The 13,446-nt window shown below is 48.4% G+C and overlaps 2 protein-coding genes across 2 annotated transcripts; both read right to left on the bottom strand.

Moving 5' to 3' along the window:
• Nucleotides 1-656: 656 nt before the first annotated feature.
• On the bottom strand, nt 657-2,712 carry BHQ10_000169 (uncharacterized protein; the record flags this gene model as incomplete). Its single annotated transcript, XM_040873753.1, has 2 exons — nt 657-1,768; nt 1,830-2,712. The coding sequence occupies 2 exons, from the start codon at nt 2,710-2,712 to the stop codon at nt 657-659; spliced, it is 1,995 nt and encodes a 664-aa protein (XP_040728674.1).
• A 953-nt stretch (nt 2,713-3,665) lies between these two features.
• On the bottom strand, nt 3,666-13,411 carry BHQ10_000168 (uncharacterized protein; the record flags this gene model as incomplete). The annotated part of the gene is made up of 4 exons (XM_040873742.1): nt 3,666-6,579; nt 6,632-7,656; nt 13,093-13,141; nt 13,353-13,411. The coding sequence occupies 4 exons, from the start codon at nt 13,409-13,411 to the stop codon at nt 3,666-3,668; spliced, it is 4,047 nt and encodes a 1,348-aa protein (XP_040728673.1).
• Nucleotides 13,412-13,446: the final 35 nt, after the last annotated feature.

Below are 13,446 nucleotides of genomic sequence, written 5' to 3'. Positions count from 1 at the left end.
CAGTTTAGGGGCGCTTCTCTGCGTTTGAGACCTCTGGTGCCTTTCTGCCCACCCGTGCTCACGCTGTCTTTCATGATGCTGTCGGCCTGTTAAGGCCTACGCCATGCAGCGGTACCGGTGCCTATGAAGGATTAGCAATTGGTTGAGTCTACTGCGTAGAGGCAGCATCTACCTAGGGCGGCCAGGTTAGTTCATTGACCAGACGAGAGGAGAGTCAAAAGTAAAGTTCTGCTCTCGGGCTTCCCCGCATGTTTACACCTAATATGGAGTAAACACTTTGATCTTCGGCACCCGTTGGTATTGGAATCGAAACCGTACTAAAGCGCTTACGGCAAGCGGTAGGTCGGGGTTACAAACGACTTTCATTTCAACACATCCGTATTCACCCCCTATACAAGCTATTACCGGTACCGTGAAGCCTTAGAGGCAGAGTTGGAGTGCGACGACCACCCGTGTTGATTGCTCGCCTCTGCTGGTAACTGGGACTTTCTCACGTAGTCAAAGACCTTCACTCAGCATATAGAGGACTACTGTGAAATACATTCACTTTACTGAGAACGTAAGTAAACATCCTGGCTAAGACTACGGTAGTTATCAATTTTTAGAGAAAGAAATGGATCTATCGAAGACAAAATCTAACCCTTTTCTTCCACTGTCTACTCTTTCACAAAGACAGGCATCGTATCTATATGGCACTCAACCTCGATCCATTGGCCTCCGCCCCAGACATTATCTCCATGGAATGCCTTCCACTTGTTCCCCACCGGCAAGCGTGGGAGATATACTGTCATCTTCTCTATGCCGGCGCTAAGCACCGGGCAGCACAGGAATTGGTGACCAAACATGTACTGATTGCTGATATTCCAACATTCTTTGTCGTCGGGGAATTCATAGAAGAGCGTTCGCATCAACGGGGTACCTTTATTCGCTGCCTCTCGCATCAGTTCTCTCGTGTATGGCCGTAATTCCTCGCGGATTCGCAGGTAGTTCTCGCAAATGTCATACACTCTTGGTCCATAGGACCATACCTCGTTATCTGCACCGGTACAACACGTCGCACCTCCCGTCGTGCCTTGTTGAGGCTGTCGAGGCTCCCGGTCGCCATGTAAGCGCATGACGGGACAGAAAGCAGCCCACTGGAACCAGCGCACAAACAGCTCACGAAACTGCGGATCGTTTGGATCGCCACCATGGAAACCCCCAATATCTGTGGTCCACCAAGGAAATCCTGCAATGCCCATATTCAGACCAGCGGCAAGCTGGTTCCGGAAGCTGCTCCACGAAGATGCGATATCACCGCTCCAGACGAGCGCGCCATACTTCTGACTACCGGCCCAGGCACACCGTACCAAGTTCACTACATTCTTTTGACCTTCACTAGTCATTCCTTCATAGAAAGCTCGCGCATAGTCCCGTGGATAGATGTTTCCGATGGCCAAGTTTGACCCAAGGTGGTACCGATAGATGTCAAAATCATATGCCGTATATTCGGGTTCAGCCTCGTCGAGCCAAAATGTTTTAATGCCGCAGTTGGCATAGTAATTATCCCGAGCCTTTTTCCAAATATACTCTCTCGCTTTAGGATTTGTAGCATCAAAGTGGATGGTCTCACCCTCGAAATCCAGGCCAGTGCGAATGCCGCGGTCCACACGAATGAGAAGGCCACGTTCGCGCATCTCCTCGAAATTCTCTGACTTCTTATCCACGGTAGGCCAGATAGAAACCATTAGCTCAATATTCATCTCGCGTAGTTCCTGGACCATAGCAACTATCAAAATCTCCTGGTCAGCCCGCTTTCTATCACGGCATATCACCAAAAAGAAACTTACCTGGATCGGGCCAGTAGACCGGGTCAAATTTCCACTCCCCTTGCTTGGGCCAATGAAAAAAGTCAATCACAATCAGATCAATTGGTAAACCACGACGTTTATACTCTCTAGCTACGCCGAGAAGCTCTTCCTGTGTCTGGTATCGAAGTTTACATTGCCAGAAACCCAGGCCATATTCAGGCATCATAGGCACTTTCCCGGTGACGTTGGCATAGAGCTCCTCAATTTCCGCAGGCGAATTGCCCGCTGCGACCCAATAGTCCATTACTTTTGTTGAGTACGCCTCGAAGCTCATCGTATTTCTTCCCAGGATCGCGCGTCCGATCGCAGGGTTATTCCATAAAAGTCCGTATCCGAGGGACGAAAGAGCAAAAGGACAAGAGGCCTGAGAGTTGCGATGCGCTAGCTCAAGATCCATCCCTTTCAGATCTAGAAAGGGCATCTGATATTGACCCATGCCGAATATCTTCTCCTCTGGGTCAATACTCTCAAATCGTGCAGTTAAGTGATAATCACCGCCAAGAATGGGCTTGAATTCGCGGGCCTCGACTTCGATAGCACTGCATTTAGGATCGAGGATATCGCGACGGGTGCGTGTATACTCCTCGAGCAAAGTACGGCCTTGAGAGTTTGAGATTGTCAGCTTACCGAACTTGGTAATGACAGCCCGGATCTTGCCGTTGGTGATTTTGGCAGAGGTTGAGGAGATGGCGATTTGGGGGTGAATAACAGGAGGCTGTTGCCCCTCCAGCGCCCAGTCTTCAGGTGGCATGGTCGCGCATTTCGTGGCTCTGATCCGAAAGGCATCCGGACCCCAGGGCTCAATATAGAGCTGCTCAGCATCATACTCGTAGATAAGACGGGCTCCCTCTTCACGGAACATCTTGACTCTGATATCTGAACTGGCTTCTGGATCCTAGCTTCTTTGCATTTTGCGAGAACAAAAGTTCTCGCCGAACAAACGTGCTTGCTCATAATTTATATCGTAGTTCATTAATTCGATGAATACAATGCTCATCCAGACCCATCTCTGCCCCCGCCGGAGAGCCAAGCCGCGGCGGGGAATACGAGTAAAATGATAAAATCGCCTACCTACTTAATTAATACCGGAAGCTAAGTTTCACGATACTCCACCCCCGGTATTTTCTACGTACCCCGCCTCCGCATGGAAACCACTCTCTTGATTGGCCCTGTTAGAACAACGGCCAAGTGGCGACGCATGGTATATTAGCCGCTCGGAGCGTCATAGTACTTGGCTTACGTGGTAATTGGCTTGGTAGATGGTCATTTTGAAGATTATGCTACCAAGACGAATCAAGTTCATAATGTTGCGAAATACCGCATTCTTGACAAATATATACACGAAGCAGAAGTAATTAGCAGAAAAGAGTCAGAAAAGTAATCGGTGTATGAACGAAGAGAAGAGAGACAACGCCGACAATGCAAGCATGACAGGGAACATCCCCCCTGTCAGCGTAGTTATATAGCAGATCCACCCTCCTTTTGTTTTTGTGCGTGCCCCGAAAAAAAGTCCCAGAATTAAATAACATCATGGATAACGTACAAGCAAACATGATCGTAGCGAACGCATTGATATAGAACCCGTCCGTACGGTCTGTTTCTGGTCTCTTCAACAAGAGATGGCAGGAGAAATATAACATCGAAGGGGGCCAAAGTCGGCATACTGTACATATCAATCGGTCCATCTCTTTCGATGAACACAAACAAGAACTAAGTGTTCTCTCCTCATATTTCACATTAGTCGTCTCGACATATTTGTCGAATGGATTCATCATAGTACAAATGATGATACCCTCTACACTCAGAGGATGAGCCTTACGTCGAAGGCTTCTTCCTGCCAAAGACAATGCCTTCGTCTTCGGAGTCGATATCTTCCTCATCACAGTCGTAATCATAACCCTCTTCGTTAGCAGAGCGTGCCGCTTTGATATTCCTCGGCGTAATTGTATCCCCAGTTCGAAGAATGGGGGAGATATAAGGCGTGGTGTCCAGCTCTTTACTCCGTTCTTCAATATGCGTGTGGAGGCCATCACCAGAGAATGACGAGGCACCAGAGACAATAGATGGCAAGCTTGGATGCGACACACTTTGGGACATTTCGCTTGCATACTCATCAACCGACGTTGTTGAGATAGTCGCGGCTGATGGCGGAGAGGTCATCAAACCTCCGTCCGAGGGTAAGTGATGTGTCGATGTTGTCGGGCTTGGCTCAACAGAACGCTCGTTGTTGTCAACGGGGGTGGTTTCGGAAGCTTGCTCCTCTTCAGACCTGGTGTAATCTGCCGCTTGGCGTAACAGTGCTTCTTTGGCAGACCGGAAGGATTGCTCGCTGACTTCGGGCGGGATTTGTTCTGATCGATTGCGACGATGTCCTGCTGACGAAAGACTTCGAGTAACGTCGTTTCCCTGGCTCTGAGGTCGCTCGTGCTGCTCCCATACAGTAGCAACTGGAACTTGAACCTGTCCGGTAGCAGACGCAGTACTCCATGCCACACTGGGTTCAGCATGGCCATCCGTCTCGCTCGCGGGCCCGTCAAATGACAGCAAGCGATCATCATCAGTCTTGTCTGCTCGATGATGAGTAGCCCCTGTGAAGATGCCGGCGAGGTTGGGTGCTGGTATACTGTGTTGTTCCGTCAAGGTCTCCGTAGTCTCAGCTGGTGGTGTCAAGCTTTTGTTTGATGGTATTGGTCTCACTGTCTTGGCTGACGCCGTGGTTGACAAGATCGACAAGCGTTCGGAAGGATACGCTCGAGGTGTTTCGTCTGCCACATCGTAATGAGGTGTTTGATCGAAGTAGGAGGATCGGTCAGGCGTGCTGTCTGGACTAGCGGTGACGCTTTGAGAAAGCGGGTGTTCCTCTCGAACAGCTCTGAATGGACGTAGAATATCTTCGTCACCGCGCAAGCTAGCTCTCCGACCACCCGATGCACCGCTAGAGTCCCTGGAAGATGCAACAGAGTCTGCAGAAGATCCAGCCGCACTGGAAGGCCGTTTGGGGTGGGAGCGTCCTTCTCGTCGAGGATTGAGCCACTTGGCCAGCGATTTGACGCGATCAACAAATGGAACTTTACTGACGGCACTAGTGACTTCTTCTTTCGAGACTTCAATTCGGTTGCCTTTGCTCTGCGGGTCGGTCTTTTGTACCCAGTCGGCAGGATCTTCCTTCAAGTCTTGCAACACCCACTCATGGGTCTTGATGCCTTTGATTGTGATGCGATTTTGAGGATCCTTGTTGAGAAGACGTCGTAAGAGATCGTCTAGCATGGGGTCGATATCCTCGTATACAAACTCATCCTCTAGCCGTTTGTTGCTGTTCATCACACCGTGGCGCGGATCGGCACTGATTTTGCTGCTGTCGACCTCGACCGGCTTGAGTCGTTTCTTGGGGATGAAAAGATCGTTCTTTCCGATGTTTTGGAACAGGCTGTATTCATCATCCGAGACGAAGGGTAAGCGTCCGAAGATCATGCCATATAAAGTCACTCCTAGGGACCAAATGTCGATGGCACCGGTGATTTTGGGGCCCCGGCCATTCGCGTCGACATAGTCGTCACCACTATAACAAAGCTCTGGTGCGTAAAAGGCTGGAGTGCCAACGGTCTTGGACAACTCTCCGCGGGCGTCATCCAGCTCAGCAGCATCGGTCTCGGTAACTTGTTCTTCATCCTCGTCTCTGATAGGCCGACCTAGATATGATACACCAAAGTCGGAAATCTTGACTTGTCCTTTCGCCGTGACGAGGAGGTTTGCTGGTTTGATGTCACGATGAATGATACCCTGGTAGTGTAAGTATTCCAAGCCTAGCACTGCGTCTCGGAAAGCGTTACGAGCTTCTTCGATGGTAAGACACGGTACGTAAGAGAGGTCGTCATCATCCGAAAATTGATCAGCCTCTGACGAAGAATAGGCGAACAGACTAGACGCTGTACTGTATCGTCTTTCAAGTGGGTAATCAGAATAAGCACCGTACATGCTACCTTCCACAGCGGCCAACACCGAATCGCGCATGTGACGATCGAATTCGGATGCTGTGCTGTTGTATGATTGACTTGGGGATTGTCCATGTTCTGCATGGTCTGTGCGATCATGATGTAGAGCGAGGTTTTGGCTAATCGACCGTGCCAATGCTAATTCAGGGTTCGACTCGTCATCGGATTCTCCACCATGCTCCAAACTCCAGGCAGGGATCAAGTGGCGGTGATTGGTTTGCGATTGAGCACGGTGTCGTTCACGAGCAAGTTCTCTGCGTTTTCGTTGGTTTTGGAGGTTATTGATGATTGATTGTCCCTCTTCCTCGAAGTAGGGTGAATCCGGCTGCCCAAGTTTTTCTCGCTCCATTCGCATCTTATCCATTTGTACAACCTCTCTGACGCCCTTTTTGCGCCATTTGATCTCTCCATTCTCGACGTACTCCAGGACGATGTACACTTTCTGACGGTTGGGATCATCAATAACTTCGAGAAGACTGACCACGTTAGGGTGCCGCGCCTTTTTGAGGATGGCGACTTCTTTCTTGACTTTGTCCTCTGGATTGCCTAGTTTTCCTAGACGACGTCGCTTGGAGTACCGCTGGACGATCTTGATTGCGACCGGTTGTTTGGTGATGAGATGGCGGCCAAGTTTAACTTTTCCATGTTCACCTCGTCCAAGCTCTTCCAGGACCTCGTAGTCATTGATGAGTTTATTTCCTGTTTGGAGATCTCGCTCAACTTCGGCGGTGTGGGTTCTAGATTAAGTCAGTCAACATTATATCACATATTGAGTACATAGAGGCTCACTCTTTGGGTGGTTGTAAATGTGTCGGGTGAAGGTAAGGACTGAATGTATAGCCCTCATCGTCGGAGCCAACTGAGGGAGAGGTACGGGCACTCCGGCCAGTAAAGAGACCTGGAGTAGAGATGGGCGTGTTGCCGACAGTCCGGGCGCCGGTGGCGGTAAAGGCATGTTCGTATGGTCTAATATTCTCGGTCGGCGATGGATATGAACTGCGCCCTCGGAGATAAGGCTGATAAGGAGACGGGTGAATCTGCGATTGTAGTACCGCATAGGACTGATCGGGATATACAGGGAAGTCGGCGGTTGTATTCACAGGATTAGCTTTCGGAACGAGAGATTGACCAAAGGATAATTCGAGTTGTTGCGATAGTCTTCTGACGAGAGACGATCGAGAAAGACCACTGGAAGGCTCCGGACGAGGCTCAGCGACGGTGTCCTCGTTCATAGCATGAAGAGAACTCGACGAAGTCTTCGCAGAAGACGCTCTCGAGTTGTTGGAGGATTGTGGCATGAAATGTATCAGGTGGTGGGATGAATGAGAATCGCCTCTGAAGCCGGAAAGCTTCAGATTGTGTTTGGATGCCAGCATCCTATTTGCAAACGATAGACCCGACTCGGAAGTTGTCGAGGAGGAAGTAGGATGCGTCGGACCATTCGAGCCATTCGATCCGCTGCTGTGTCTGTTGGACTCGGTCGGTTCTCCGCGGCGAGGATGGTGATTCTGCGGCGCTCTAGGGCCCGCCTCAAGGCCGGTTTGCTGCTGTTCTGACCGATCTTGATCATGGGTTTCCGATGTGCGCTCAACATCCTCCAGACCAGCGTGGGATGGTCGCCGCTCGAACTGCCCCATGATGTTGAAGGACGCTACCAGTTGTCTTTTATACGCAATGGGTACATCCTCTTCTCTCTCGGCGGGAAGAGCGGTGGCGGCGTCGTCGAAGTACGTGCGATCTGAGCGACAGAGACTCGCGTTTGTTGGATCGAAGAAAACTCCCTGCGTCCTCTGGGACAAGATACCCTCATTCCTCTGAGCGTGAAACAATCGAAGTTGACATGGAGGAAATGAATGAACGGACGAAATTCGGGAAGGGTACTACCAGGTGACGTCGATCCGGTCGGTAAGGCGCACGTTTTCGCTACTCTGCTAACTGCCGGAGATGCGATGAAATGAAGAATCGAAAAGACGAAGAACAGAATAATTACGACCTTTCTCTGGTACAGATGCACGAATAGATAAAAGCGATCACGTAGAGGAAGCTCGACGCAGCAGGTGTTGAGGAGCGACGGTGTCGTGTGGTAAGAGTTAAGTCAGGTTAAACTGGGCAGTGACTGTGTGTGGGTAAGTTAGTGTCCAGCGGAAGGCACTGACTGGCTGGKCCAGCCTGGTGGGGGAGKGAGTACCAGATGCTAGATGGTCAGCAGTGACTGAGCACAACTCAGTATTTAGACAAACGGAGAAGCTGCGCTCCTTAGGAATAGAGAGAATGATAGAATGATAGAAGTAATAGTCGTTAAATGGAAAGGTTGAGGTGTCTTTGCGCTTTCGTCCATTACTCTATTCGTGGCTCCCGTTTTCTTGCAAATTTCAAGAGAGAATCTGGGATAAGGAGTTTTTAATTCCTTTGCATCATACAGCCTCTAATATACTTTGCATCCTTCGCAATACGTAGTGACTAGGATGCTCGACGATCCTTTCAATCATTACTTTACTGCAAAAAAGCGACGAAAGTGTACGGACCACGTAGTACGGGTAGAAGGACCAGGATGGATAGTCTGTATTGGCCGTTACGCACTTACAGTATCTAACGGGGCAATCTAGTCCTGATACGGGAAAGTCGTATATCCACTTTGAGTGTTAGTGGATACCTTTCGGCCACAAAGGGTTAGTGCGGTACGCTCACCTGCATTGACAAAAGGTTGTTATGCCTGATACGACTTGGAGCAGCTGCATCTACGGAGTAATAACTGCTCACTTGCGATTCCAACAGCCCAACGTGGTATGTAGCATCACCATTAATTATTAGTGTCCACGGAATGGACAGCGCAAAAGTGTTTTGATTGTTCCGGAGTGTGAAGCATATTCCGCGTACGTCTCGCTGCAGTTAGTCTTCATCAGTTCATCTGGTTACAAGGTTGTGTTTAACTTGCAATGAATCGCCAAGGGGGCTGTCTCATCCAATACTCCATTGACGATTAGCTTCGGGTAAGGCCAGATGGTCCGTGAGCGTCTCGTTTGGACCCTTGGACGGAGTACAAGTACGGATGGGCATGTTCAGATGAAGGCAGGTTAACCGAAACATCATCAAAACTGTGTACGGAGTAGGTTTACTGCGGCTCGATGGCTAGGGCGCATTGGCTCAGTCTCATGATATCGTAGATTCAATACTGTCATATCATATAATTTACTTTTGAGTCTGAATTTGACAGCCCGACCGGAATGATCAGGTATGCAAGAATGCGGGCGACCGCGTTGAGTCGACAATTGACAGGATTTAGCTTTTACTCCGTAGCAGCTCTGAATATCATCGGATTCATCGCCGATGCTGAGAATGGAGCGACATGCTTTGACAATACGCCATGCGAGCATATCTAATGAGGATCACCCTTGGTTTTTCTTTTCTTTTGCTGTATCTGATAAGACGAGTCCAGATTGCCGGTACAACCCGAGCCATGTCGCCGCGAAGAGTCCACCAGTTACTGTGTACATTCAATACTGCCGTCGTCTCTGAAGTCTGAATCAACCGAATCAAAGCATCCAAAGTACAGGCAGTGGGCTCAGACGCTTCGCTAGGTGTCTGCACTATGCAGGTTATATGACCCCATAAAAACTGCTAGCAGACAATCCAATCAACATCGTCGATGCATCTTTGACTTCCGTGCGGATCTCATTTCGAGACTTCAATTCGTCCGCGTCGGCTTGCCTCCATTGAGACTCCACCCCGACTAGCTCACGGACCAGTGATCAGCGAGTGTCTGATTGAATTGCCAGGGTCAAGTGGGACTATTCCTTGGTGGCGCCGTGGACGGTCCTCTTTGTTAAAGTTGGTTCTTTGCATAGCGGGTCCCCCACTTACCGTCTTTGGTGTAGCCTGTTGTAGAACTGACGAATGGTATACAGAATAGATTACTCCAGACACGCTTGTAAAAGTCCATCTCTCGCTGTTTGCGTCTCAACATGAGCTGACGGTTACTGTGCTTGTACTATGTATGTCAGTGGCTTGAAATCGACAGTCAATGACATCTGACATGAAGAAGAAGAAATGGGAGGCAAACATCTCGACAAGTTCATGATGGATGTGACTATGAAATGATGAGATGTGGTCCTAGCCCTAATGTCATGTCCAACAAAACCTGAATCGAGCAGCGTCAAACAATGTCGATTGTCACGAGTCAATCAATTGTCCTCCCATCGAATATGCAGATACCATGTAGCTTTCATATATGACCATCCCTCAACGACAGTCGTATGACAGGCAATAGAATATAATTGTCGTCATCTTCCTAGACAATAAATCTCAAAGCATAAGGCCACCCTGTCCTGACACGCGAAATCCCAAATATCCGAAAAAATTGACTCTCCCGTTGCACAATCTCTCGAAAGCTCGCTCCAGTTTCAGCAGGGATCTCGTAAATCAGACAAACAAAAAACGGACATCTGGTTGTTACATACAGAATACAAACGAGCTCTGATCCCTGGCAAGTTTGGTGAGGGCAGTGCCACATATGCCAATTTGGGTTTGCTTTGACCTTGATTTTTGACAGGGCGGTTCGCATGGCGTAGGCCAATCCCTCGCCGAGTCGCCGTATTCGCCGAGCTCTTTATTCTTGGGCCTGTGACTCTTGTACGAATTTTATTCATTTCTGAGCGCATTGACAGGGCATGTAGACTGCTAGGTATCTACTATGTAAATTATGTCAAACCCCCGTCAGCTCAATTTACAATGAACTACGGTGTACACGGTTTGGTCCTTGGATTCGTACGTATGCAATATGTCGATTTCCGATGCTATCAGCCAATGATAGCACACGCAATAAAAGCAGCCTAAATACAGTCGATATACCCCGACCAATCGTCGTTAGCTTCCAATCAATCATACTAACACGACAAACAAAGCCTTCTCATCCTGGCATCTTGTATGTACGCACGTAATATGCTATCACAAAGAAATTGAAGAACAAGATTGCCGGGAACGGGGGGGGCGAGCCGCTTACGGCCCGCTTGGTCCCGCATGCGCCTTATCGACATGTTTCGTCTAAAGGAGATAATCAGACTACAAGATCAGCGAGAAGTCGAAGGATTCTCGCTTTCAGATTGTATGGGGATCGGCAGCAAGGACGTTCGTAGTTACAATTCTCCGAGATCTCAACTCCTGAGACGATGTCATTCTAGACCCTGCGGTTACTCAGGACCTTGATTAATAAACATCCTTGACATCTCTCAAATTCAGCTAACGACCCCATGCAACTTAATACGTACTACTAATACGACCGCTAATACTGCTCTTTAGCAAACTCGGGGAGACTGAAAACGCAAAACAATGACAGGGCGAATCATCGGTCAGAGTCCGCTTTGAGGCCAGATAGGAGGTCATAACTGTCAGGGAGTGTCTATGCCTGATTGAGATTTTCGTGCAGCGTATGCCGTCACTTTGTCAGATTTGATGGTGCTGAATAGTCGAATCGACCCTTGTCTTGTCAGGTTGCTGGTAAAGCCTAGGCAGGGCATGGTATGTAGTTACCTAGGCAGTGGTGGACCGTGATACCATCCTTTTGATTATGGCCATGAACCCTGGTGATTCCTAACATGAGTAGGATCTATACATTTCTTGAACCCATACCCAGGTAAATCAACATAAAACGATGACCAACGGCTGAAAAAATATAATTATGCTAACACCGATTAGCTGACTGACCTGTCACCAAAAGAAGATATTCAGCAGGTTAAGGCCCCAAGCCTTTCACATGCGATTTGATTTCTGAGAGTTTGGTAACGAGTTAAGTTAGCTTGGTAGACAGACAAATCAGCACGTCGTTTGTCTTCTATGAGCTGAACGGTCGGGTTCCGAATAAGATAAAGGACTGTGCCACCGAAAGTTAAAATCGATTTCATGACTGCGTACACTACATCAGTAGTACATCTAGGAGCGAGAATCAGCCATGGGTAGAAAGACGGCTGGTAGCTCTAACTAGGTGTTAATGCAGGGTTTTCATGACCAACCCTTGGTACATAAGCCTGTCTAGTATCGGTACATACGTACTTTGTAACTACATCAAGACCAGAATTAGACGGCCTGAAGTTATACTATCTGCCTAAATATACATCTTCTGCTTACTACATACCTGCCATTACTTGGTGGTGGCGATAACCCGATCCAAAAGGTCCGAGTGCTGCTAAAAATGCCCGACGACGAGATCAACTTGACCGAACAATCGCCGGAGATCAGTGCTGAGACCACGCGCATTGCCGTAAGCATTGTAACTGGTCTCGGTGCTCTAACTACTAACTGCTGTTCACTCTCACAGACTTTGTTTGAGTTGAGTTCTTGAACTTCGCAGCGTTTACAATCTGTATGGTCAGGCAGGCCCTTGCATAATGTACCCAAGTAACGTAACCTAGTAAGCACGATACACGGGAAGGAACACCTTAGTCTGCGAAACTTAGGCACGCAAGTGGACTCCATACGGTAAGTATATACGTTGTCGCTATGCTACTGGTGGTACTGGCATTCAAAGTTCAATGACTGCAGCGTACGTTCAGCATTTGCCATTTGGGTCGCTCTCATAAGCGCTTGCGACGTGCGTTATTCTTACTGAGAAGTAAGAGGTATATGTAGGTAGCTGCATCTGCATCCATCTGCAGGGTACCTTTGCTTTTTCGTACTGTGTATCCTATCAGTAGTCTCCTATTTCGTAAACTCAATTCTTTGTAACTAGTGAAAATTTTCGTTGCTTCAATGTAGTAGTAGTATTTGTGTCCGGATATTCGTGCCTTACGGAGAACGGAGGCAGACTTGATTTTAATCGTCTGACCGTTTATCATTGAACTATGAATTGACGGACCATAAAAAGGCATTACCTTGCTCATGTCGAGTAGTCCAATGAAGATCATAGCAAGTCTGTCCTCTTTAAAATTTGAGCGTTTTCCTGCAAGGTCGACTACGTTGTACAATGCCGTGCGACCCGTACGCGACATGCACAGGCAACAACTTTATAGTGCGTACAACGTAGCGGATTCTTGTCGCAACTACTGTTGTGTACAGTGTACGCACAGCAGATGCGAGTCTGAAGTACGACGACGTTTACGGTAGTCGTGTGCTACCTGAGATGTATCGCAGACGGGGTCTTGTGCAGGGTCTACTCCGCATGGAGTAGGACATTGACGGGTTTATGCGATGGATGCTCACTTTATGAATGTGAACAAAGACTGTACGGATCGAGGACGGAGCTTAGCTTTCACACTTACTAAGTCGAGGGTGTCTTCCTCGATTGTCGATTGAGGCTTTGAGATGATTCTAAACACACTGTAGCAACTCGAGGTTACTGTTGAGMAAGCCACTATTCTCGCTTGCTAGAGCTCGAACTCGCTACCAAGGCTTCACTTATTTATTGATATGAACACCATCCTGAAATCAAGCAAAAGCTGTTTCGTGATGATGGTAGAATTATGGAGAAGCCAATCACAACCCAACCTGATATTGGTTGCCGTGACAACTGATTGCTTACCTGCCGTGGACATCGACCATCATCACCGTATCAGCTGGCTGGTCAGCGGCTTCTCTCATGATGACTAGACTCTGACAGATAATCCATTGATTAA

This window comes from Talaromyces amestolkiae (genome assembly GCF_001896365.1).
Source record: "Talaromyces amestolkiae strain CIB chromosome Unknown scaffold1.1, whole genome shotgun sequence".
Classification (NCBI taxonomy): domain Eukaryota; kingdom Fungi; phylum Ascomycota; class Eurotiomycetes; order Eurotiales; family Trichocomaceae; genus Talaromyces; species Talaromyces amestolkiae.
The sequence above is the reverse complement of the archived record's forward strand: the minus strand, read 5'-3'. Positions and strand labels throughout refer to the sequence as shown.